The 25,809-nt window shown below is 36.3% G+C and overlaps 1 protein-coding gene across 1 annotated transcript in view; it reads left to right on the top strand.

The window, feature by feature from the left end:
* The window catches only part of ARHGAP42 (Rho GTPase activating protein 42), a 143,074-nt gene that overhangs the window by 12,676 nt on the left and 104,589 nt on the right, over positions 1 to 25,809 (top strand). Inside the window, exon 2 of the mRNA XM_041487372.1 lies at positions 18,571 to 18,666. Within this exon, the coding sequence (XP_041343306.1) occupies positions 18,571 to 18,666 (96 nt within the window). The remainder of the gene's footprint in view (positions 1 to 18,570; positions 18,667 to 25,809) is intronic.

Below are 25,809 nucleotides of genomic sequence, written 5' to 3'. Positions count from 1 at the left end.
TTCAAGAAATTTGTTCAGCATTTATTTTTTCATGTCTAATTGAGAAGTGAAAAATTACAAGTTTTGTAAAACTTGTAATTTTTTTTTTTTGCCATTCTTTTTCCTCTGTAATCCAAGAGACACATTGGTCTCTGGTCTAAGCAAACTAAACTCACAAATTCACAAGACCTACTGATTTCCTTTAGTTCCATATAACCTAGGAACTTCTGTATTTTATATTCTCGTACAATATTGATAACTGTATGTAGTGCTACTTTTTCTGTTTCATGCCTTCTCTGTGTAGTTGAAATACAGCAGGATAAAATGTGTTTATTCTTATTCTGTTTGCATTGCTACAGCACAGCAACAATGTAATTCTTTATTTTGTTGGTTCATTTAGTTTTACTCTTGTCTCTTAATGCATCATATCCCAAATCTCCCTGGGAATGGTAATCATCCTGAATTTACTAAAATGGCATTGCAGATCATGTGGATTTTTTTTCTCCACCAGCTTTCTGACAGCTTCCAAATCATTTGTCAGTGAAATACGCATTATGCTGTCACAACTCCTCCTCACTGACACTCCAGAGCCTCTCTGATGCTCTCTATGGGAAGCCAGAGTTGTCAATGTACCTTGAGACTTCAAGACTGTTTTACAATAAAAACTCCCTTGCATGCCTACTTTTGTCACTTCTCTTGACGAGTCATTATGAAGCTCTGAGTACTGTGTTGCTGGGTTGAACATCAGTTTTGCAATGTTTTCTTGAATGTTTAATGTTCCCAAAGGAGTCCATGATATTTTGACAAACGCTTCTCTTGCTCCTTTGTAAATCAAAATGGCATTGAACAACAATGCATTTGTACAGATGGAATAAAACACAAGACAGCAGTGTTACTCTTAGTAGTGAATGGGTTGGGGGGATGATGTTTTAGTGGCTTGATATTTTCTTGGTTGGTTGGTTCGTTAGTCTGGTTATGTTTTTAAAGCATATTAAGTGATATGAATCTTGATCCCCCTTCCCCTTTGTGGGATATGCAAGAAGGGCAGAGTACAGTGAAGATGGGCAGAGACTATGAGGTTCTGCACCAGTGGGAGTTGGAGTTTCTGTGTATCAATCCCTTGTCTGGATTCTGGGCACATATCAAAGATAAACCAATTGTATGCCAAGTTCTTGCTTTTCTTCTTGTCACAGTTGTCCCACAGTAAAATAAAATCTGTGATTTGGGGAGATTAATCTTTAACTTGAACATTTTTCTGTAAATAGTACTTTGGGTTTTTTTCTGTATATAACCAGATGTTGAGTAATTTAAATGTCTGTTAAGTGTTATGGGGGCATTGCACTTCATCTCAGTTTTTACATATGACTTCAGGTTGAAATAAAAAAAAAGTTATTCTCTATAAAAGCATTAAATACCATTTTAAACATTTGAATTACTATTTGAGTTGGTTTGATTTGGGTACTTATAAAATAAGCACTTTTTATCATAGGAGTGAGATGTTAAAACAGTTCATTAGTATATTTTATTGAAATAGGCGTTCATTTTTTCCTGAAGCTAAACAGATTGTTCAGGTAATCCCTACTGTCAGTGCAGTAGAATTTTTTATGCTGCTGTACGTCATACTGCCAGCAGACATTTTGTCATACTGTTTTGTTAAACTTCATTAAAAATATGTTGGCTCTTTAAATATGAAGTCATACTTCTGTAACTCCTCATTCATTCCAGTGAGGACTGTATTTGTGCTTCTCAGAGAAATTTAGGAGGGAGGATTTATGGTGAGATCCAGATCTGCAACATGGAATTTGGTCTCTCCAAAGTTTGCTTCTGCTTCTAAAAGGATGTCAAGTGTATGGAATGTTTGGGGATTTTTAAACAAACAAAACCCCATAAATTAATAAGCACTTCTGCAAAATCTGATTATTTCCCCATGAAACAAATTAATGTAGTCAGTAGTTAGGTCCTGTTATTACAGAGATGCAAGTTTCAGATTTTGTGAGGATATTTAGATTCAGAGTTGTGTCAGCATCTGTGCAGTCTCACAGAGCCAGGCACTATGCCTTCAGACTCACTTCTGTGAGGGCCAGTGGGTGACCCTCACAGAAGTGCTGAGCTTCTGTAAGTCAGACAAGGAGAACCTCTAAATTGCGTAGCCTTCTGCTTAAAATGTCCCCAAGTGTCATCAAATAACCCCTTTTCAGAAAGGGATTTATATCATCCTGGGTTGAAATCCAGGTGTCCTGTAAGGCTCCACACCAGTCTGTGACAGCAGGCAAGCAGATCCATGATTTAAGTGTGCACTGCAGGAGCAAAAATGTTTCCTTTGTTGTATGCCTTCTACTTATTTTTTTATCTGACAATGGCAGTTTTTGTTCTATGATGTATCTGATGAATAGTAAGACTCCTTGGAGATTCAGAAGGGAATTACTTGGCAGGAAAAAGAAGTGTTAGTACAGAAAATCTACTAAAGTTTGATTCCGTTATAAGAAGCTGTGGCAACTGAGTTAAGTACTGCCTTCGTGCCCTGGCAGTTGTGAAACCAGTTTGGTTGGTCTGTCCTGTAATATTCCAGATGATTGAGTATTTTACTGGCTTAAAGCCCACATCCTCTTGTGTTTCTTTCAAGATAAATACTTTACACAGCTGGAATATGCACTTTGCTGAGTTCAGTACTTAGCAAAACTGAAGCTAAAAGAAGAGCCTTCTGCTAACTTCCTTACAGCTCTACTACTGCCCTGCCTTGATCTTTAAATGAAAATATTTGTTTGGACTGTAAAATATTATAAGGATTATGTAAATTGCTAATGATATTTTCAGAAGTATAAAAGAGCAAGAGCTAAATGCTCTTGAATTCTCAATTGAATATGATTTTTTCGTCAATACATCTCTCTTTGCTCAAAAAGCTGTTGTGCAAGCACCTCGAGGTATTGCTTATCTGTGCAGAGATGATAAAAAACAGAATCTGACTATTATGCACATCCAGAAACATGTCCTGTTTTTTCATGAAGTAGGACAAACCCACAAATTATGAAATGATTTTTAGGTGTATTTATTGGGAAACTGTATACCAACTAGTGAAGTTAGCAGCTGCATAATCTTTTAGCCACTTGGGTAATTTGGTTCAAGGAGACTTCTTAAGTTGAAACCTTTACTAAATTTTCTTGCCGAGACTGAACTTTTGAGGGTTATTATTGGATTTTGTTTTTCTTTGAGGGAAGAGAAGTTTCATTTTTCATGTTAAAAACAGGAGGAGGAAGGATTAGCACAAAAAAAAAAAACAAAAAAAAACAGCACCTTGAGTGTCATTACTGAAAAACTGGCACTCTAAGTCCTTGTTTTTGTTTGACTTAGTGGGTGTTCTATTTCTAAGTAACTGTGTGCATATTTTGGTGACCTCCAAATCCAATAGGAAAATAATTCTCAATGAGGCTATTTATGTCAAACTTAATGTTGATTCTCTCATCCATATTTATAGTTACTGTTTCCCACAATAATTTTGAGAGCAGTCTTTGCTTGTCTTTACCCAGTTTATAATTATTATTCCACAGTGATTTTTTTAAATTTTATTTTCAGACATTATGGGAATTAACAGCAGAATACACAGGATTCATTTATATGTTTAGCTTGAGGGTAGGGTATCAAAGTTAAATTTGCTAGCTCTTTGGCTGCTAAGTAATGAGTGTGACCAGCTAGCATAGAGGTAGCTCCGATTATTTCAGTGTTCTGTGCTTTTGTCTGTGAAGAGTGGATCCCAGGAGTATTGTTCTGTGTTGCAAGGTGCTTGTAAAAGGATTTAGCAAGGCTGTCTTTGAGAATAATTGGCTTGACAAGAGATGCTATTGTATGTTTAGGGAGCCAGAGGATCAGAATCCTTAATAGCTGAGCTATTGCAGCAGTCAGCATGAGTCATTATGGTCTCTCTTAAGAATGTATAGATTGGGCATCCTAAGTTCAGATACAATTCACAAAATAGAATTGACTTTGGAGAAACTATGTCTTGCCCTGCATGTTAGACCCAAAGATATGTGCAAAACCATCTGCTTACTGGTGGCTGTAGTTTTAAATAAAAAAAACTAAAAAGTAAACACCATCCCTACCCCCTCCCCTGGCTAGTTAGTGCCATGTTTTCCTCCTCTTGCAGCCAATATTTTAATTGCTCTGTTTGCTTATGTCAAGGAAGCTAACATGAATGTTTTGGGAAGAAGCTGTTTTGCTTGGCTGTTAAATTAATTCCCCCAAGTAATTCAGAGACTCTTCATTGATTCATGTTTATGTATGTGTTCAACTGCAGATGAACAAGGATTACAATCAACAGACATGGAGCTCTGAAAGGAGTATCCATTGCAGTTAAGCATTTTACATGCTCACAGAAAGAAAAAAAAGTTCTGCACTTGGAAGGCAGTGTCCAAAATCCAGACTACCATGTTTGTACTCTGTTTGTTTGGTTCATATTGCTCATTGTAGATAGCAGACGTTTTCTAGACTGAAACTTTTCACTTTACAGAAAATTCCAGTTCCATTTTAAAAGGAATCAGTGATTTCAGAATTGTGTCCAGTTACAGAACTTGTTTGGTTTTAAGCTTGCTAAGAATTCTCATGGTTTTTGAAAAGTATACTTTCATGGAAAAGTTCCCACTTGCATTAAATTGAGTCTAAGGAAGTCATAGTACTGCTGGGTATTTGAAATAAGTCTTTAAGCCATTTTTCATTGAGAAAAGGGAGAGGAGGAGGCTGTGATGGAATGGAAATCCAGCTAGCCAACAAACTGTGAGACATTCAAGGTCTCAAGTGCAATTTCTTGCAGCAAACTTGAGGGAAAATGATGTTATGGTGAGGTCGGGGACATTCTGCATTCAGTCTTTGGATAAAAATACAGTTCTAGGTTTAAACACCAAATTTTCCTTCATGAATAACATAAAATAACTAGTTCAGGCTCAAAGTGTTTATTTTCTTTTTTTTTCTTCCTTCTCTCAGTGAATTATCAATTCATTGACTTGTTATTGACTTTTCCATTGTGTGTGGAAACAAGATGGGTGGGTGTTTTCCAAAAGCTTTGTTATCAGCTATTTCAGTGTTGTTTTGTGTCTTTAAAGAAGGAATTTTTTTCCCCATTTCTCGTAGTGAAAACTTCTGTAGGCTTCGTCTAGAACTTCTATGCAAAGAAACACTTTCTTCAGTATTCTTTCAGATACTGATTCTTGAGATGGAGCTGTGATGAAGTTGGATTGAAATCTTAGTTGGAATTAATCTTAGTTGGTGGAAATTTATATGTTTTTTGAGAAAGATAAATAATATCCTGCAGCACCTGAAAATTGATAGAAACATTATATGTGCAAAAATCCTATATTAAATGTAAAATCTTCTGATTTAGAAACGTCGGAGTTCAGTTGTGCAGGCCTTAATCGTCTGTCACAATTTTGTTTTTTCTTTTTAAATTTTTTTTTAAAGATGCTTGAACGAAAGTTTAGCAAATGACTGTTAGGCAAGTAGGCATATTTGTGTGTCTGGTGTTCTTCATCTTCACGGAGACTGAGTTGAAACAGAGAGCACTAACTGCTGTAACTTTGGAGTAGCCAGGCCTTCTGTAGGTGCTGCATTAAATGGATCAATATAATGTTGTGCTGCTTATTTTTTTCTATTATTTATTTCAATTAAATTAGGGTCTTCTTCACTCCTTTTAATATAAAACTATTTTTCAAAATTGTGCCACTTTGGAAGAAGGAAGTTGCAGATTTTGTGGTGACAGGGAAGTGTGAGAAGTTGTGTTGTTTGCAGCTCTGGTTAACATCTCCTGGTGTGACAGAATGGCATCTGGAATAATGGGCAAGGACTTGAGAACTGTAAGGGCCTGCCTAATCAGTTCTGGGTGTGTGTCCTTAGGCAGTATTGCTTTCAGCATTTCCATCTGTAAATAGGGTAGTGGAGCTGGATATGATACAAAAATGTACTTCTTTTATTTTTGTTGCTTCTATTATTTTGGTTGCTGAGGAAATACTGAGGAAGAAAAGAAGAGTCATGTAACAGTTGTCCACACAGTGACTTCCCTCATGCTAAGAATAAGTTAGGAACATTTTTGAAGGAGAAGGATGAAGATAATATACATGTGCAAGGAATTCAGCTTTATAATCAGTCTTCACTGAAGCCATTTGGGCTTGGTAGTCCAAATCAACTTTTTGTCAGCTATTTATTTATTAATGCAGTTATTTTTACTGTAAAAAGTTATACTTAGTTTACCTCATAGTACAAATAAATAAAAAAGTCCTTTCTGGAAGAATTACAGCCTTGTGATATAACTAAAGGTGTAATGGCCCACATCCTCTGGCTGTGGAGCTGTTGGAGATAATACAGCTTTCATCTACCTGCCATTGCCTGTACACTGGAGAATATCTCTTTGTGGTTCAGCCAGGAGGGCAGAACATTTTCATGCTCCTTACTTTTTCAGTGTGAGCTCAGCTCCTTCTCCTGTTGTTGCCTGTTGCTCAAACAGATGTCCCTGGATAGGTGGCTGGAGAGGGCTTATGCCATGGATCGGCTCATCCATGACAATGATGACCTCCTACTAGCAGGTGGTGGTTATCAGCTAATGGTGTCTTGAGGCATTGAAGCAATTACAAAATATGTGTCCAAATCTTCCTACAAAGAGCATAAGCACAACTGTGCAGGGCTGGACATGAAGTTTATCTGGTGTTACATCCTGTCTCTAGATGCGGGTGAGTGCTGTGCTGTGGGTTCTGTTTTTCTCTCACGCGTGGCACTGACTGTCTAAGGCAGAGAAAAACAGCAGGCAGAGTGTAGTGAGGCTTCCACTGCCTCCAGTGGTTTGGAGCTTGAAGATTTCCTAAGCAAGGGGTTAGTTATGTCTTCAATAGCTCTCAATGGATTTTTCTTCTGTGAATTTGTCTAGTCCTCTTTTGAGCCCACATAAATTGTTAACATCCAAAGTATCCGGTTATAGTGAGATGCGTTATTTAACTACAAATGTTAAGAAAAAGCATCTTCTTGCTTTGTTTTGAGCTTGCTTCTTGCTCTGTTAGACAGCCTTTTGTTTCCACTTGGGAAACAACCAGCATTTCTGTACTGCTTGTCATTTTGTGGAAGACTTGTGGTTCCCCAGTTACCCCTTTCAGGCAGATTGCTGTGTGTGCACTTCTTTAAACAAGGTGTTCTTGCCATTTTCTTACCATGTACCTTTGCCTCAATTCCCTGTACCTTTGATATCAAGAGACAGTGTCAAGGAGTGAGACAAAATCTATGTACAGTTTTTAAGTGCAGGTCTCCTGTGGCTTGATGGATTGGCATTAATGATGTGTCTCTTTTTCCCCAGTTTCAAATAATTACTAGAATTTAATATGTTTCTTGACCATGCCGGAGTGTAGAGTAATAAAACAACCCAGTTATTATATATCTGTTTTAATGACAAGGTCTCATTTGTTCATGATAGTAGTTAGTTCAGAACTCATTACACATGCCATAATATAAACACTACTAGTACTAATGCATAATAAGATTATTAATTAAAGGATATCACTCTGCCAGGAAGATAACAAGAGGATGTTTTCATATGTTCCTAAATCTTTTTGTGACAGGAAAGTAGAACAAAATTCCAGAGAATTAAAATTTGAAAAAAAATGGTACATGAACCATGTAGAAAGCTAGTTGGTCCTTCTTACATGTTTGTTGACTTAAGAGAAACGAGACAGACTTCTGCTGAAAGTCACTCAAATTCCTTATTTTTGTCTGAGAAGTTAAGTAAAAAATCCAGTTAAATGAATATGAGCGATATTTCTCTCTCTCTCTCTCTTTTTTTTTTAGTACAAAGATACTGCTCTTTGAAGTGGCTTTATACAGAGAAAGAAACATCATATGAATACTGGTTTTTACAGGGGCTATTTATAATTCTCTCCATCTAAATGCAATAAATCTGGAAAGTAAAATGCAAAAAAAAGTAAGTGTTAAGGAAATAGTCTCATGTAAATTTGAGTTAACGCCAAACTCCTTGGGAACGCTTAATTTTAACTTGTTTAAGCAGGAGCTCACCTGGTGAAGCTGATTTGTGGTTGTGCATTTCATTAGTTAATGAAGCATATTTCATTTGGCTGTTATTTTTTTCCACCCATTTTTAGAATATAGGTATTTTGGTAACGGTTTTTTTTAATTTATGATACTGCAAGTGATTTAATTTAAGCCCTCAAAAATGTATCTTTAAAAGACTTCTAAGTGCTCTCATATCTGGAGTTTGTGAATTGCTTTCATATTTTAAAGGAAGAAGACAGTTTAAACTAGCATGTTAAGCTTGTTTGCTGTATGAAACTGATGTGTTTAGTATTCATTCTCTCTAAGTTGTGAGAAGTAGCTAAGCAGTGTGTAATAGTGCACTGGCTGTATGGTACGCTGAGTGGAAAAAAACTTACTTTAGGCCAAGTTTGGTCGAGACATTTAGTGACATTTAAAGTCACTGAACAAAATCCTGCTTGATCAGGAATCTCAGCTCTGCCCTCCATATGTGGAAGTGCATATCTGACTCTCTAAACAAATGTTACATCTGTTTGTGTATGTGTTAGAACTCTCACACTCCCACCCCTGTTAAGTGCAGTACTGAAGTACATGTGACTGTGATATTACTTGTCTGATCAAAAGAATCTAATCAAGCATTGTATTCCTGAGCTTTCAGAGCCTGAAAGAATTTCATATGGAAAGTGTTTCATTTCCTTTAAAGCCAAGTGGTAATATTTTCTTCTTTTTTAAATAAGCTAAATATACAGATTTTAATTTTTTTCCCCTCTCCTCCTCCTTCTGGTCTTACAACACATTTTACTTTGTTGCCCAAGCACAGAAGACTTTGCCAGGAAGAAGGGTGAGCAATGCTTCTGTTTCCCATGACCCTCAACTCTAATGTTGTTCCAAGAGCTCACTACTTACAAATGCCTTGATAACTGCTTTCATTCCTTTCATCCCTCCCCCTCAATCCAGCACAGGCCAGCGGGACCGATCCTTCTTTGAGCAGCTCGCTTCACAGAACAGGGAAATCTACTTAATGTAAAAATCATGGAACATAAAAGCATTGAAAGATATATTGCAGAAGTTTTTACAGGATCTGAGGATCTGCATGATAATTGCTGCAGTGATTTATTCTTGGTTTCATAGAAGCAGCTTCTTAGAGCTCCCTGTTCATACCAGAAATAATCCTATATTTTATTTTTTCCTCTGGAAAGATATTTGGGATGGGGTACTAGTTGGGGACATTGCATCTCATCCTATGTGTGCATAGCACTGAACTGGCAGAAGTGATCTTCGTCAGGTAGTCAGAGCTCTGGCTCCTTGAGAATGTGTTGCAGCATAGGCTTTAATTATATTCTGATATTATATTTTATATTTCTTTGTCTGCAAATAGGCACAAGTATTTTTAAAATTTCCTTGGGTGCATGGTAAGATTAAGAGCAAACACAGAAAAATGTCTTTTCAAGTACTACTGTAAGATCATCTGATGCACCAGTACCTTACATTTCACTAAAAATCTGGGAATTCCCATGTTTTTTCTGGCAACTCCCTAGCTGCCACACAGGAAATCACTCTCTGCTTTTTCAACCTCGGGCAGCATCTGCTCTTTGTTTCTTTGTCCTCTTTTTTGTGGTGCTTCTCTGCCTGCTCAGTGTTGCTGGGATGTGCCAGGAGGAGTGAGAGATGACGTAGCATGCCTGATAAACGGTGTTTCATTGGAAGAGTCTGGGGGGAGAATATTGGAATGTGGACCCAATTCCCTGGAAAAGTCTGACATTGTTCTGGGAAATAAACATCCATGGGGTGGGGGAAGAATGTGGAAGATCGTGAAAGAGCATTTTAAATCCCCAGATGGAACAAGAGAAAGTATGTTGAGAGTCAACGCAAGTTTGCAGGGATAAAAGTTTAGGAATCTTTGAGACCTTCCTGATAGAGAACTATAGAGTAGTTTTATCAGCAAACAGGGAAAATACTGAGAGCGCAGATGAGTTAGTAATAATATTTAATTATTTGAGAATGGAAAAAAAGCAGGGAAATATGCTTGTTTTCTAAGATTTATTTTTCTCCAAGACAGAAGATATATTGGAATATTTCAGGCCTTTACAGAGGATCTTGGTCAAAAGTATACAGGATGACAACAAGCATATCTGCAAAACTGTCATTGTATAGAAATGTTTTGGTTGAATGTAATTTAGAAAAATAGAATAATATGCTAGAAATAGTACTAGGTTATACCCTACAGCCAATCTTTACAATTTCAGAAGTAAAAAGAAACCAAATGCTTTCTGAAAATTGTAGCCATGTTTGTGGAAAAAGACTGTAAAAAATTGCAGTGGTGGCAAAGGAAAATTTCTGTTCTGCCTGGTACCATGTGATTAGTCACCATGTGATTAGTCACTTGTTAAGTGTAATTCTGTGAATATGGTTTGATGATTGAAAGGTTTAAACCATGGTTATTCCCTGCAAAGTCAGTTTGTTTTCTAATCAAATGCAGCAGTATTGTTAAACAGTCTTATAAACTAAAATATTGAGAAAAGATTTTGTAAGAATGAGGTAATGAGAAATAAAATACAAGAATGTGGGAGTATTGAAACAAAATTACATCATTTAATATGAGAAAGAGCTAGGAAGTTACATACATGCTTTAACTTCAGAGAAACAGATGAGCAGTACGTACTGTTTTGTGTCCTCCACATTAAAGGCTACAGGACATACATTTTTAGGTGCATTTGTATTATTTCCTGTATTTATAATTAGGCAAAGTCAAAACAAGTTAGTAATTTTATAGACTTTACTGCTTTTGCATACTAAACTAGGGTTCATTTCTTTCTGTTTTGATTATGTGAATAAGGTTAGATTTCCACATCTACACACAAAGTGAGTGGGGTAAGGAGAGGAATAGTGAAAAGAGGGATGGAATATGATCAATATTGTCTTGTGTCTGTATAATATTATTTGGTTCAATAGCTATTTTTCAAGGAAGTTTTAGTATGTTTTTTATCAAGTAAGCATGCAAATGTGGTGTAAAAACCCCCCTCTCATTAAACATCAGTGTTGTGTTCTTGGAGTGTCCTCAAGACTGTATGCGACTTAGTTCTTAAGTGTAGAGAAGTTCTAATATCTAAAGTATTGCACAAGTGTCTAACATAAGGAAGTTGTGACTGAAGAGTGTTGGTATGAGTAGCTATGAAGTTTATAGAACGTACAGACTTTTCACTAGCTCTTGCCTCACAGTTAAGAAAGTGGGGATTTTGTTGCATTTGATCAAGGGGATTTCTCAGTGCTTTCTAGAATGGGAAAGTAAATTGTACATTTTTCTCATGGAAATATTCATGAGTAAGAGAACGACACTGAAAAATTTCAGTGCCTTATGTAACCACAGAGGAATGCGGCAATGCATGGGCTACATGTTGACATATTCTCCTGATGTCCTTTCCCTGGAGATTGTGGGAAGAAGTTAGCTTCCCTGGAATTAAGAGCAAAGCATAAAGCCTAAGGTAAAAAAGTAATGTGGGATTGTAGGGGTAGGGAGTTGGTAGAGAGTTGTTTGTTTTAGTTGCTTATTATTGTTCCATGAATAGCAAGTTGGCAAAGAATATGCACTGATGAAACTGGCAAATAAAGGGGATAAAGAGTTTATTGAGAGCAACAATGAAAGACTGTGTCAATACAGAGCAGTGGCCCTAGAGCTGCAAAATCTCTGGCGCTGGGCACTGGATTCTCTATTCTCTTGTGGTGTTTTCTTGTGGATTCTTTAAAAAAGCATTGTGGCATGTGGCCAGCATTAGCTCCATCAGCCCTTGCAGATAGTCTTTACTCTGTGCCAGCCTGCCCTGTGTTTTGCCAAATTTAATTTTTCTGCTGAATTTGGATAAAATGTGGTCACTGATAAGAGGAGAGGATTTTTTCCTTCCTTTTGTCTTTTTTTTTTCCTTATGACAATCAGAAAAGTTTATATGATCCAGAAATTAACTCAGCTCAGAAGTAAAGAATAATGAGTGTGTGTAAATAATTTCATCAAATAGACTTCTAAAAATAGAAATACCATGGAAAATATTCCATTCAAAGGAAGGACTCCAGGGTTGAAAGCCATGAAACTAAAGACATCAGAAGCTGCATCAGCTGACTATACAGATCTTTTTGTCAGTGTTTAGAAGGCATGTTAATGTGCACTGTGAATTGCTCTCTAACTATAGGTGATCTGGACATGTTATGGCGGTGATGTTTTATTAAATTTGGATTACCTGTTCTGGCAGCAAACCCCAGAATTCTTTTCATATGCAGTTGAAGGAATTAATTGCATTACTGGTATATGTGCCAACATTCCCAGGCTCAGGATTGCTGCTTTGGACTGATTAGTAAGACATTTTCAGGCCCCTTTTTTGTGGCAACCTGCTACTATGTATGTTATGAGCAAGAAGATTTTTCTAAATGTGATAATCACCTAAAACCATTGATAATAATTTATTTTTAATTTTAAATTATTAGTGAGCAATGAAGAGTGGAAAGGCAGAAATTGCGAAGAAAATGCATTTTGGTGCCTTTCTCTGAATTAGGACCTACTACTGTGAAACTGGGAGTTTTAATGAGAAAGCCTTTAAGCCAGGAAGAAATTTGAAATATAGTAGTGATATATACACAGTCTTGTTTGATCACTGCTTTTAACTGCTTAATCATTCATATTGCCTAAACATAATTGTACTGCCAGCTTTTGTGTTTACAGTCTATGGTGTGGAAAAAGATATCCCACTGTGACATGTTCTACTTACAATCAAATTGACTGTAGCAAACACAGAAGTAGTTGAAGTTCAGTGCTTCTCAGTAGGGTGTTCTTGTTCCTCCGGCTTATTTCTGGCTGTTGATATAGCTCAAATCCTTGAAGCTCATTCCCTCATAAAATAACAAAGCCAAGGAAGTTCTCTGTTCATCTTCAGTGTAGAAGAGCATGTCATGAGCTATTTAGGGAGACATGTATCTCACAAGCATTTTCCTGAATAAATAGTGTTTTACAGATTTCTATTTGTAATACTGAAAGCCCTTTTTTCACTTTCATGAATTTTTAAGTGCTTCCTTGCTTCTGTTATTTAGTGTGGTAAGAATACTGCAAAATCATGCTCATAGCTGCTATTTCATAATAATAATCATGTCTCTCATATAAAAACTACTTTAAGTGTTTAGATAACTTAGCCTGAGCAGTTGTTTATACAATGAGAGTTGCTTAAGAAATAAATCAAGAAAATAAATCTATTTGTAAAGCAATTAAAAAATAACCATAATAATGATTCATTTTCAGGTATTGAGGAGTAGTAGTCAACAAACCAGATAAATGTTTCTCTACATTTTAGCATGCTGTTTTATCAAGTACTTTGGCAATACTGTTCAATTTCTACTGTGTTTTATTCATATATTACAATGTGTTAATGCTGAGTTTTGCTGACTAGCTTGGATTTTTATTAAACTTGTATGTCAGTGCATGATCAAATGAAGTATCTCATCAAGCAGAGCACAACAATGCATCTAATCACATCTGGTGGTGGGCTTATACTGCCCCAAAGGTTTGAAACACCAAAGGTGACCGTACGTGGTCTCCTTTCCAGTCTTCAGCCGTCCTGAAATTCAGCTGACTGAAGGATTGCCTCTAATATCCTGCTAGGTTAATCATCACCCCTTTGCTTCTGCTGTCTTTGAAGCCATGGAATAATAACTAGCTTTGTGTCAGATAGCCAGATATGTTGCTGTTACTGTATTAGCCAGGGTGTCTGTTGTTTGAAGTCCCACTTACTGCATTCCAGCTGGTGCTCAGGAGTTCATTTAGGCATGTTTAATCTTCTCACTAGGTTTCAACTGCTGTTTTTCTTTATTAACCCAGTGAATGATACCAAGCTTTCCCAGATGATTGACATCAGTCAGGAAGAACATTGGTTATTGGAACTCCATTTGCTAATGAAGTCATCTTTGTAAGCAAACAAGTGGAAAGACTTTGGCTTTGATGTGTTTGCTGGGAACACTTTCTTGCAGGCTGCTGCTAGGGTAGGGATATGAGTCCTCTGCAAGTGCTCCAAAGTTTCTGTTTTTGGAGATTGATTGATCCTTGTCAAAAGTTTGGACTTTCTGCTGTTCTTCCAGACACTAGACTGGCAAAACCAAACAAATGGCAACCATCATAGCCCAATAAAAAAATTCATTGTGCTTACCAACTTGTGGAAATCTTTTAAGGTGTCCTTATTTGTAGGACTTTGTCCTTGTTTTGACAGGCTGTGCCATGCCAAAACATACACTTGTTTTTTCATCCTTTGGGAAATAGCATCCTTCACTTCATCACATTGTTGCAATGTATTGTTCTCTCCTCCTCCTCAAGACTCTAAATAAGAAATTATTTTATAATCTGTTTAACAAATACAGGACGAGAAAGTGGAAGAACAATTCTGGTGATACAAGGGTCAGAATCATAGTTTTATCGTCCTATATTCAGCTGTAAGGCCCTGATACCTAAAATAAGTTAATATATTAGAGTTCATATTACCTACTTCTCTTTGGCAATTTCAAAGAAAGTGAGTCTTAAATAAACCTGCCTCTAGAATAATCCAGAGGAATTTTTTTGCTTTTTTAAATTGAATAATATGTATTAAGTAGATTAATCAGATATATAAAACTTCAGGGAGAAGTACAATAGAGTTAGTGCATTTCATAATTCCTCAGTGACTCTCCTGAATGGATGGTGACTTTAATTATTCTTTCATTAGCATTATGGTACTGATGGTTGATATTGTATGTATCCATATGCAATACTGGTGTTATATTATTTCGTTGTGGTTAAGCTTTGCTGTAGTTATGGTTTTATTATTTCCGGTCACAGTGTGGTTGCTTCTTTAGTACTTCCTTTGTCAGCTCCGCAAAAAAAAAAGAAAAATTCTTGTTGGCCCCTTGACTTCTTGCAGCCCTGATTGAAACAGGCGACTCTGTCACAGTTATCTCCTTGCACTGACAGTATGTAGTGTGTAGATGGCTACTCTTGACTATGTGCCTCACTGCAAAATAGAACTGAATCCTTCTTTGGAATCTGAGAAAGCAGGGAACAAATGGTAGAGGTGAGTACTCTCAGAAGATGCATATTAACAGAACTGCTCCTCTGGCAAATGAGGATTATCCGGTTGCATTTTCCTTTTTTTGCTGGCACCCAGAGAGATTACTTCATTTGAGTGCCTGCAGAAGAGCAGGGGCAACAACATTTATGAGGTCATTGAGACTTTCGAGCAGCCATCCTTCCCTGGATGATAGACTTGTACTGCCAATTAGTAAAGCTGGTGAGCTTTTTATAGTAATTTTAGAAGATCAGTTGTCTCTGCCTGAAGGAAAATTTCTGCCCTGTGCTAAGTGAATGTCCTAGTTCATGTGGATTCAATGAAAAGAGGGACATGACTTTACAATGTACTTGCTGAGTAAGAGCAACGCTGAATAATGCCACAGATTCTAAAAAGGTGATTTGTGTGGAGATTACCTTCCTTCTGGAAGCAGCAGCATTCATTGAGGACTCTCAGTGACATTAAGACTTTGGAATGTACAGGGATAAATGATATCTTGTAAAACTGGGCAAGGTCTCCGCTCTGTCTGCTCTTTTCATTTTTTTTGTCCATAATTTGCCTCTTCTTGATTGGAGACAGTTGCTCTTAAATCCATTTTAATTCAGTTTTGAATCTTGGTATCTTTTAGAAAAGATATGTTTACTGCACAGCTGCTCCTTTCTGTGACTGGGTTTAATTTTATAATTACTGGGATTAATATTATAATCATTTAAAGTGATGATGCTCCTAAGAAAGTGATAAATACAACCAAGTAGCACCACTTGGTCCAATGTTGGTGATTCAACTGCAAGGTCAGAGTCTTGGAGAGTAACTCCTATTTCAGCCTTTAGGAAGCTGGCCAAGTCAGCTGGAATTTTCTATAGAATAATATTTTTTTTTTTATCTTTTCAGGTTAGATTAACTTTGTACAGAACTTGTAAATGAGTATTACAGGAAACATCTGACCTTGGAACTTCATTTTATTCTTTGCTACATTGAACAGCTTCAATCTCATTATGGTATTGTCTAATACTCTCAAGGTATGAGGAAAGGCCTCATATAGAGGCAGATATCTCCAAATGGTATCTTGCTGCATGACTTTATCAAGTTATCTCATAAACTCCTTAATTCTTCATAGCCACTATTTCTGAAGTAGGTTAAACATACCTCCTTCAGGTTCAAAATATATAAGCTGTGTGTGCTTTGCTGACACAGTGAAAGAAAGATTGGCATCATATATCAATAATCCTGGATGTGAAATGGAGACTTCATCTTTGGTATTTTTAACATTTATTTTCCTTAACTTTGGTATTTGTTCCACCAAATCCTGCATATGTGGAAGAATGATAGGGGAGAGCCCATGCTCCCTCATTTCCTTTCACATTCACAGAGATGCTGTTCATCATGGGCAGTTATTAGCTTGTCCAAAGGAAATAAATCTCCATTCCTGTTAGCAAGAGTTAATTTTTACATTCCAGTGTACTTGAAATATAGAAACTTTTTCATTCAATTACATTAAGGCCATGTAATTTGTTTTGGCATCGCTTGCCATACTGCAGTTTTTTAGAAGGGCTTGGGACTCAGTGTAGTAACCTGGTGAAAGAGAGAATAATCAAACTGTATTTCTTCCCTTAAAACCTAAAATATACTACTTGACAAATTCAAGTTTAGATCTTTCTAACCAATGTAAAACAATAATTTACTTAGCTATGAAAGAGGTTGTATTTGCATAAAACACAGTCCTTTATCTTATAAAGATTATTTTGTTTTCATCTATACAAACAGTAGGAAGCAATTTTTGTTTAGCATTCAATTTGTTAATCCACTTAATAATATAATCTTCATGTACAGCACAGTAAGAAATATACAGTAAGGATGCAAAAAATCTGGGTAGCATTCTTTACTGTTTTCTATGTGCTTTACCAGAAAGATACAGACTTTGTTTATCCAGCTCTTTACATCTTAGTTATTTATCAGATTTGCATACAGAATTCCCTACTAGTAGAAGAAAAAAAATCTGTTCATGTCTGTATTGTCTAAAGATGATGGATCTCTTTTTGGACTGATGTACTCTATAGCTACGTATAAAAATACAAGAGGAACAGGCATTGAGCAAGTTCTGGGCAGTACAAAATCCAGAAAGGGATTCTCTTGCTTGATAGTGATTAGCTTTAATTAAAATTAAACAAACCCAGTCATCTTGTTTTGTGGATTTCTGTTTGGAGGTGTTTAAAATCTTCATTTCAATAATTTTTTAATTCTTATTTCATTTAGGATAGTGGAATGGTTCTTACTGTTGATCATTCAATTTTAATCATGCTTTACATGTATGGGAGTTGTTTGTGTGTTGATTTAGGATATTAGGCCAATTTGTATATTTATATGTTAGGTTTTATTCCTGCCTGGAAGAAGGTTAGCCCTCTTAATTTTGTGTTCACCACTGAGTATTTATGGCTTTACAACAACAGAGGGTAAAGAAATCACAGAATCACAAAATGACTGAGGCTGGAAGGGACCCATGGCAGTCATCAGGTCCCGCTGCCTTGCTCAAGCAGGGCCAGTTGCCCAGGACCATGTCCATACAGCTTTTCATCATTCCCAAGGGTAGAGGCAGATATGTGATGCTTTTGATACAGAATTTATCATTTGGCTTTCATTAATAGCTTATCCTTACCATGAATTTCCCTTAGATGTCAGATTCTTAATTGTCAATTTTCCTAGCATCAAAATAAATGCCATAGATACAGGCTCTAGGATGAAGAAAATTGTTTTTGGTTTTCTGGGCTCATCTGGACTGCTGGTGTTTTTAAGTCTTTACCAAATGTATTCATTATCACATTCATCTCTCCATTTGCCATTAGTATTTCTAAAAAAAGAAAAGATAACAAATTTACGTCATTGATATTCTGGTTGTTGGGTTTTTTTGTGCACAATTATTATGAAATTCTGCGCTATAAAGTTTGGATTGCTTTGTGGAATTCACTGAAAATAGAGCTCATAATCCATGTTGTTTGGCAAGCACTTGTGTTGTTTGGGTTTTTTTCTCTTCAATTTCTTTTTACAGAGGTTTTTCACTAAAGCACTTTACAGTGTGGTGTATCAGAATAATTAGGATGTAATTATTTTGATAATGATAATGAAAAAAAACTATCATGAGATTTATTTTAATCTGTGAACCAATATTGCAGTATTTCAAAGAGTGTTATACTTACATATGCAATTTATCACTAGACATCAATTTCTTATACTAATTTATTGTTTTTAAAAAGATGTATAAAAGTTCTTTAGTTGTCAATGTGATACACGTATTAATGTTTAAAATCTTGCATCAGCCTGTTTCATAGGTGTCTAGGATATCTCAGGTATTTCATTTTGAAAAGGTGATGGTGATTTTAAAATGAGGCTAATGTCCAAAAAAGGTACTAGAAAGAAAATTTTGTAAGCAGAAAAAATACTTAGTGCAGAAATGCATGATGCCTTGCTCCAATGAAGTTCTAGTGGAGTAATTCTGATTTTTTTTTTTCTTGAATTTTAGATTTATCCATGGCAGTACAAAAATTTTCACAATCTTTACAAGATTTTCAGTTTGAGTGTATTGGAGATGCTGAAACTGATGATGAAATTAATATTGGTAAGTATTCTCTTTGTTTTGCTGGCAGTAACATTTTTATAATTTCTTATAGCATTTTATCAGAAATACAGTGGGGCAGTTCACAGTTGTTTTTAAATGGCTCATGTCACAAAAATAGAAAAAAATTCAATAAGTAGAAACTGTGCAAGACTTTAAAAATACATGTTAAAAAACTATGTTTTCATGGCATAACTTGATTTATTGCAGTGGAAAGTATTCAACAGTCCTTTTGTCAACTGAGTCAACTGTGAATCCTCTAAATTCTGCTGCTACTTTTATGTTTCAGTCAGTTTTCAGTGGGTAACTAAAAGGTACACAAGCTTTCTGTGATGTAACATAAGTCTGCAAAAAACCACCTAAGTGCCTATTAGTACACAAGAAGTATTTAAAGGTCTAAAAAGAGGAATATGTTCATTACAACTTGTGCATTCCTAAGTGTATGGTTGTCTGAACTTTTGCCAGGGTAATTTACTAGTTGCTTATTGTTCTGTCTCTGTACACACCAGAAATTCTGCATTTACAGAACTGAACAGCTCAACTTGTCTTGAATGTAATCCTCTTTAATGTCATCAAAGTACTCCTCCCTCAGCAGACTGACTAATCCTGGAAATGTTTTGAGGGTTCAGAAATTCAGCTGCTCTTTACTGCAAGACATTGCTGCAGTTGTAGTGATGCTTTTACACAGTAGCACACCAGCTGGAGTGCTAACCCCCACTGGTAAGAAATTTGGATTACAATCCATCTTCAGAAAGGCTAAATTCAGTATCATGAGTCTTACATACCACATGGCCCCCATACGTCTCCTAAAACATCTGAGAGGAAGTAAGATGGTTCTTAGAGAGTACTGGCTTCTAAAAATAAATAATTCGGCAGTACAAGAGGGGAACATAGGACTTGTTGGTATTTTTTGAAGAAGTTCTATGTAACACAGAGGGGCAACTCGGGTTTAGTCTTTTCCAAGTATATCTAGTATTATGGTCTATTTTCAAGTCTCCTCTCCCTTCAATTTTTTCCTTTTCCTGACTGAATCATTGGACAAAAGGTCTGAACTGCTTGTTTTCACTTGCAAGGTTTGCCTCATCTTCACCCTACAACATTGTGGTAGTCAGAAAACTGTCATCAGAGATGACGTATTTGGTCACGGTCCTCCACTAACTCCTGGCAGGGAGTGGGAGGGGAGGTTTAATTTTACTGGCAATTAAAATAGGGGAGTGAAATCACTGAGCTGCTGCTTCTCAGATGTAAAACCGCATGCATTCTTCAGGTGTGTCCACCTTGCAAAGAGAAATGGTGTACATGTACTTTTTGTCATGCTACATATTATTTCTTGGCTGTTAAAATTATATTGTATATGTATATTTTTAAACTAAATCTGCAGTATGTTAGTTATATGTCTTAGATTTGGTCAATAACTTTTTTAAAGACATACAGTTTTGCATTTAAAATCACGTGACTGAGAACAAAGACAACATTCATTTTACTTATAACCTAAACGTAGCAAAGAAAAGACATTTTATTGTTTGGACATTAAACAGGCATTTAAAACTGTTCAGGAAAAAAACACAGTTCATGAAGCTTGACAGCTGATTTATTTCACTTGAAGCTTCAAAGAAGGGATTTCTAGCTTCCAAAGGACCAATTGCCTGATGGATTGTCATGTACATCAAAGAAGCTTATAAGAGTAAAAGGTAAACTGACAGGAATCAAATTCAAGTCTAACAGAGCTTGAATGATACTGTGTGCTTTTATAGGGTAGGGCTCAATTTTTGATCTCCCTAGAGCAGTGACCTAGAATTTATCCATATCTTTAACATGGCCCAACGAGATAGATGTTTGCTTATCATCAAAGACAGCTTTGTGTGGATGAATCTTGCTCTGTACCTCCTCCTGCCTTCACCCTCTTTTTCTAAAAATGTCTACAGCTGTGCAGGCCAGTGAGTTCTACTTCAGTCTGCAGTGATATTCTGACTTGATAACATTTGTAAAACCCTATGGAGCTATGGATATATGCGTATTGTAAGGACTACATTTCTATTTCAAGCTTAGCATTGGAAATCTACCCTAATACCCCTTAGCACTGGAAATTCACCTCTGAACAAGACTTGTTATGTCAGCATGTATTTGAGTATTTTTTTTTAAGGTTCAGATTCTTTCAGCATTAAATATAAGTGATTTGAGGTGACTTTTTTCCCTTTTTTTTCCTTACCAATAAAAAGTATTTAGAATTTAATTGATAGCTCCATTAACATTTTGAGGCAATACTGGAGCTGAGGGTCTCTCTTTAGTAACTAAACACAACTTTTTTTTTTTTTATTTCTTTTTGCTTTCCAGTCTGAGATCTAATAAGAGCAGTTTTATTTGCATTTCCTATAAACTGTGCATTTTTAGTTGCTCTTTTAATATAACTTATTTATTCCAGTAAGCCCCATTACATAAAATACGTGAGAAGTAATTTTAGTTAAGCTTCATGACACACTCCACATAAGCAGAATTATGGTGGTGTTCTTCATACTTATTTTAATCCATCTCCTATTTAATCCAGTGATTTATTTGTGTGGGTTGGTTTGGGTTTTTTAGTTCCTGTGTTTGATTTCTAGTTTTGATGATTTATTATCTTTTATTTACAAGGATTTAATTTTTGCGTTGCAGAGGTGTTCTTCTTTGACAGAAAAAAATCTTATCTGTGTCTGTGGCTATGTAATGCATTTTAGGTAGTTTTTTCATGTTGCTGCAAGTTAGGCAGATTTATCTTCATAGTCACTTTCAGATATACCATACCTAGTTAAGAGTCATTTTATGCATGAGTTGTGAGGAATTTCTGTGCCTTTCTTGGATAAGCAGGCTGCCTTGTTCCTCAAATCATCTCCAGCTCTTATGTTTTTGGTTGGTTTTTTAACTGTGAACATCAAAGGACTCAAGCTATAAAACCTTTTTCAGTTTTCAATCTTTTTCCCAGAAAATTTGGTTTGGGAAACAGTGGTCCCCATCTTTACTAGTTTTTCTCATTAAAAAATAAAACAAGCTAGCAACAATTGCTGGTTTTGTCTCTTCCTCTGGTTTGGAATGCTTGTGGAAGCATGTGATCTGCAGCACTGCATGACTATTTAATGGCAGAAGATGGTTATTAGCTCCAGTTGCATGTGATTCAGTGAAGCTGTAACTGTGCTTTGTGCAACTGAAAAGTTTTGCAGAAGATGGCATTTTCAATGCAAAAATAACAAGATGAGTGACAGCTAATTAATAACACTAAAAAGCCATAGTAATGAAAGTTTTATGTAACTTGCCCTTACTCTGAGAAGAGGGTGTTGCTTTCCTAATCTAACAGCCGTGTTTTCCTCAGAAATAACAACACTTGATAACACTTTGCCATTTGCTCTTTAGAATATCACCCTGTTCTCAGCCCTCTTTGTAAATATTTTGCACAAAAATTAAATACTTAAGATTGACAGTGAAGGAGGTCAGTCATTTGTCTTGCCCAGTGGGAGTTTTGTGTAAAATGGATGCATGATTTTTGCATGTTTCAAACCTTATAGGTAGCGTAGAACTTTACATGCATGGGACAGCTGAAAAAATGATCATGTATCTCTTTCCTCAGTATACACTGCAGGCATAATTTTTGAAATGAGAAGGTTTGCTGAGCTCATCCTAGTTTTATCCAACTTGTGTCACCTGGATCTCTCCCTAGGAATTTCCCTGTTTTGATCCTGTTTTATTCTGTTTGTGTTATCTGTTTTATGGCTGCTAGAGATGAAAATAATAAACATTATTAACTCAATGGAATTCTGTCTTGTGCCTTTAACAAGTTTGTGTCTATTTTGTATTATGGCCAATTGTATATCTGTGAGATCTAATATCTGCAGTAGAAGAGCATGCTCTTCAGAATTTTTAGTATCTGTGTTTTATTGCCAAGGACTGCATAGGAAAGTGTGCTGAAAAGCATGTGTCTTTCACTCTGTGACTGCTGATTTTGAAGTTTGGGGTTTTCTTCCCTTCAGAGAATTATATTATGACAGATGTTTCAGGTAGCATCAGATGTTTGATTTAAGAATGTAATAGGATTATGATGATTTATGAAATCATTATTAATTGAGCCACAAAGAATAGGTCAAAAGTTCTAAAATGTGGTATCTTTTCTTGTGGGCATTAAATTCTTCTCTTGCCTCTAGCAGCTGGGGCTTGTGATCTTTGCTGACTCACACCTCAAGTTGTTAATGGGATTATTAAATTGCTTGCAACTAACTGTCTGCAGAACTGTTAGCTCATACCTGGCAGTTATGTTGTTTACAGCAGTTAGTTTCAAGTTGAACTTTGAAAAATCGACTCAAATGTACTGGAGAGAAAGAACTCAAAACCAAACAAACAAATGTAGAATGCTAATAGTAGTTGTTTGTTAGAGTCCACTGCTGTGTTTCCCTTTCTTGTTTTAGTTGAGCAGTGATGCCAGAAGCTCAGTCTTCTTTTTTTCTCATACTGGACATCCATGTGTACAATGCTTTTCAGATAGCATTTGCTCTACCCTCTTGGAGAGCTTGTCAGAGGACAAGCATCCTGTAATTCAGAGCAGCAAATAAATCTGTACTGGGAAATTTGTATATAATACTCCAGAAAAAAAGGAAAAAATAATGATGTTTCATTTTCCCCCCATCTTTTGTAACAGTATAAAAGTTTCATTGACTTTAAGAGATACCAAATTCTATTTTTAATAGTTCATGCTGTGGATACAATGCTCTGTTCAAAGAAATAAATTTAAAACAACAAAAAATTGCATAGGAGCTTTATACATGCCTACAGTGTGTAGAGACAAATCTTGATAATCAGTCTATGAACTTGGCAGTCTCCAGGTTAGGACACTGCCTTTTGGAGGTTCATCAGGAATCTGAGAAGGTAGATTTCAGGTTACTCATGATTTTAAGCCAGTGTTGCTTGTGGTGTGTAATGGCTTCTTGAATTTGCTTGGCTCTTCCTGAATTACTTATTAAATTCAGTTGAGCCACCTACAGTCTGAATCATTTGGATATCTTACAGGTCATCTCCTTAATTACTTGAGGTTAAGCTTTCATGTTCAAGAAAGTTCTTTTTGGGGTTAATATTCAACCTACTTTGCACTGAATTCCCATTTGCAACCAGGCTTCTGAATGGAATTACCAAATTCCAAAGAAGTCTAAAATTACTTCCAGCATCTCAGGTCTACTACTGCCTTATCCAAAGCAAAGAAAAATCAGGATCTCGTCACCACCTTGAGGTCAGAGTTCTGGGGGTGGATTTTTTTAGTGTAGGCATCATCCCAACAACTTTTCCAGTGCTTGAGTTTGTTGACCCTGTGGAACACATTAGGGACAAGTGTATTTACAAAAGGTGTTTTTATTTTAGATGGGTGGGGAAGGGTTGAGTCCTGAATTAGACTAGAAAGCTATTTACAACGGAGAGTGAATTTGCATAGAAAGATTGTATGCTGCTTTTCCACAGTAATTACCTGCTTAGATTTGCCAGCTCTTTTTCCTCCAGCTGAAGGAATGAATTTTAAGATTTAACTTTTTACATTACTTTCAAAGCAACTTCGCTTAAGGTACTTGTAAGATCACAGGACAGGATTCTTTTGTACTTGTATTGGATTATTTTTATCTAGAGATGTTCAATGGTAACAATTTATGGGAGGAACTCAGCACAATTAGGGTGTGAAATGCCTAAAGTGTTTGTTTCAAATCTGTTGATTCTGTTCCTACCATTATTTTTTCAATCCCTGTTGCATATTTGACAATTTGAACAAATGCCACCTGTTTCAGAACTCTATTGTTTCTTGACTTCAAGAAAAGAATGATTTTATGCTAGTGCTGAGATCCTATCAAGGCTTCAAAACAACATCTGCCCCAGAAAGTGAAGGTTGCATTCTGTTGGTCGAGCCCAGAGCTCTTGTCCTTGCTTTGGAAGGGCAAATGGGGCTGACAAATCAGGAAACAAAATAATGGTGCAGTACATTTTTATCTGCTCAGGAGGAAAAGGTAACATAAGATCAACAACAGAGTCCTTGTTGTTTCTTTTTCCCTTGGATACCTATCAGAAGGTTATTGGAATTTGCGTGCTTCATTCTCTGTTGACCTTAAGATGAGTGTTCAAATGAAAACACTGAATTGGGGTGGCTGATGCAGTTACTGCCATTTCTGTTTGTCCTACCTTCTGTGTCAGGAGTAGCTGACAGTAGGAGCTCTCCTGAGTCCCTGCAGTTTGCATCTGTACTAACAGAAGCTAAAATTCATGTTAGTTCATTTTACTGTATTGGACTGCAGACTGTAGTGTCTCAGATACAGCTCCTACTGTGCACAGAAAGAGGTTGAGGCAGACAATGGACAACAAGAGCTTTGTTGTCCTGGTGCATTCTGCTAAAGGGTTAAGAGGAGTCAAAATTTGATCTGAACAGCTGAGTAGATGAATGGCCAAGTCCATGCCACAGAGTACAATATGAAGTAGCTTTTGTGTCTCTGACATTTCAATTTCCTGGATTCCTGAAGGTGTATTCTACTTTATTGTCCTTATTTCATGCCTTCAATATGCCTCTTTTCCTCTCCTTTGTCACTTAACTTCATTTTTTCTAGATTTGGACATCCTAGTGGAAGCATGAATGCCCATAGGGAGACAATCTGAGGACTAGACTGTTGTTTTATAGAGTTGTTTTGAAGATATTGACTCTTGATGCACATAATGCACTTCTAATAAAATGGCATAACATTTTAGAGTTGTCAGGCTAGCATACCTCTAGAGGAACCTCATTTTCAAAACAGATAGTTTGATCAGCTCAGCTGATCCAATATTCATCTTCAGGTTTGAGCAAGTAAGATAAACGATTTGTGCTTTCTGAAATCAAAATGCTTAGTAGAGTTTAGAGTTTCAAGCACAGGAACTTTTTGGTCCTTTGTAGGCCTAAATTCAATTAAGCAATTATAGCAAACCTAACATCTGTTGAAGTATTTAGTGATATTTTTTCTAAACTCTTCCACTATTCAAGCAATAAATGCAAAAACTTTAAAGATCAGAAAAACAGTATTAATGATTCTCAGTTGCATTCTGAATATATTGCTTTTGGTTTTACTTCCCCTGTTTCAGCAGTCATAAAGAGCCACACACAAATAAGATTTGTGCAGCTGGGAA

Source organism: Pyrgilauda ruficollis, unplaced genomic scaffold (genome assembly GCF_017590135.1).
Source record: "Pyrgilauda ruficollis isolate IOZ18807 unplaced genomic scaffold, ASM1759013v1 scaffold8, whole genome shotgun sequence".
Classification (NCBI taxonomy): Eukaryota; Metazoa; Chordata; class Aves; order Passeriformes; family Passeridae; genus Pyrgilauda; species Pyrgilauda ruficollis.
The sequence above is the reverse complement of the archived record's forward strand: the minus strand, read 5'-3'. Positions and strand labels throughout refer to the sequence as shown.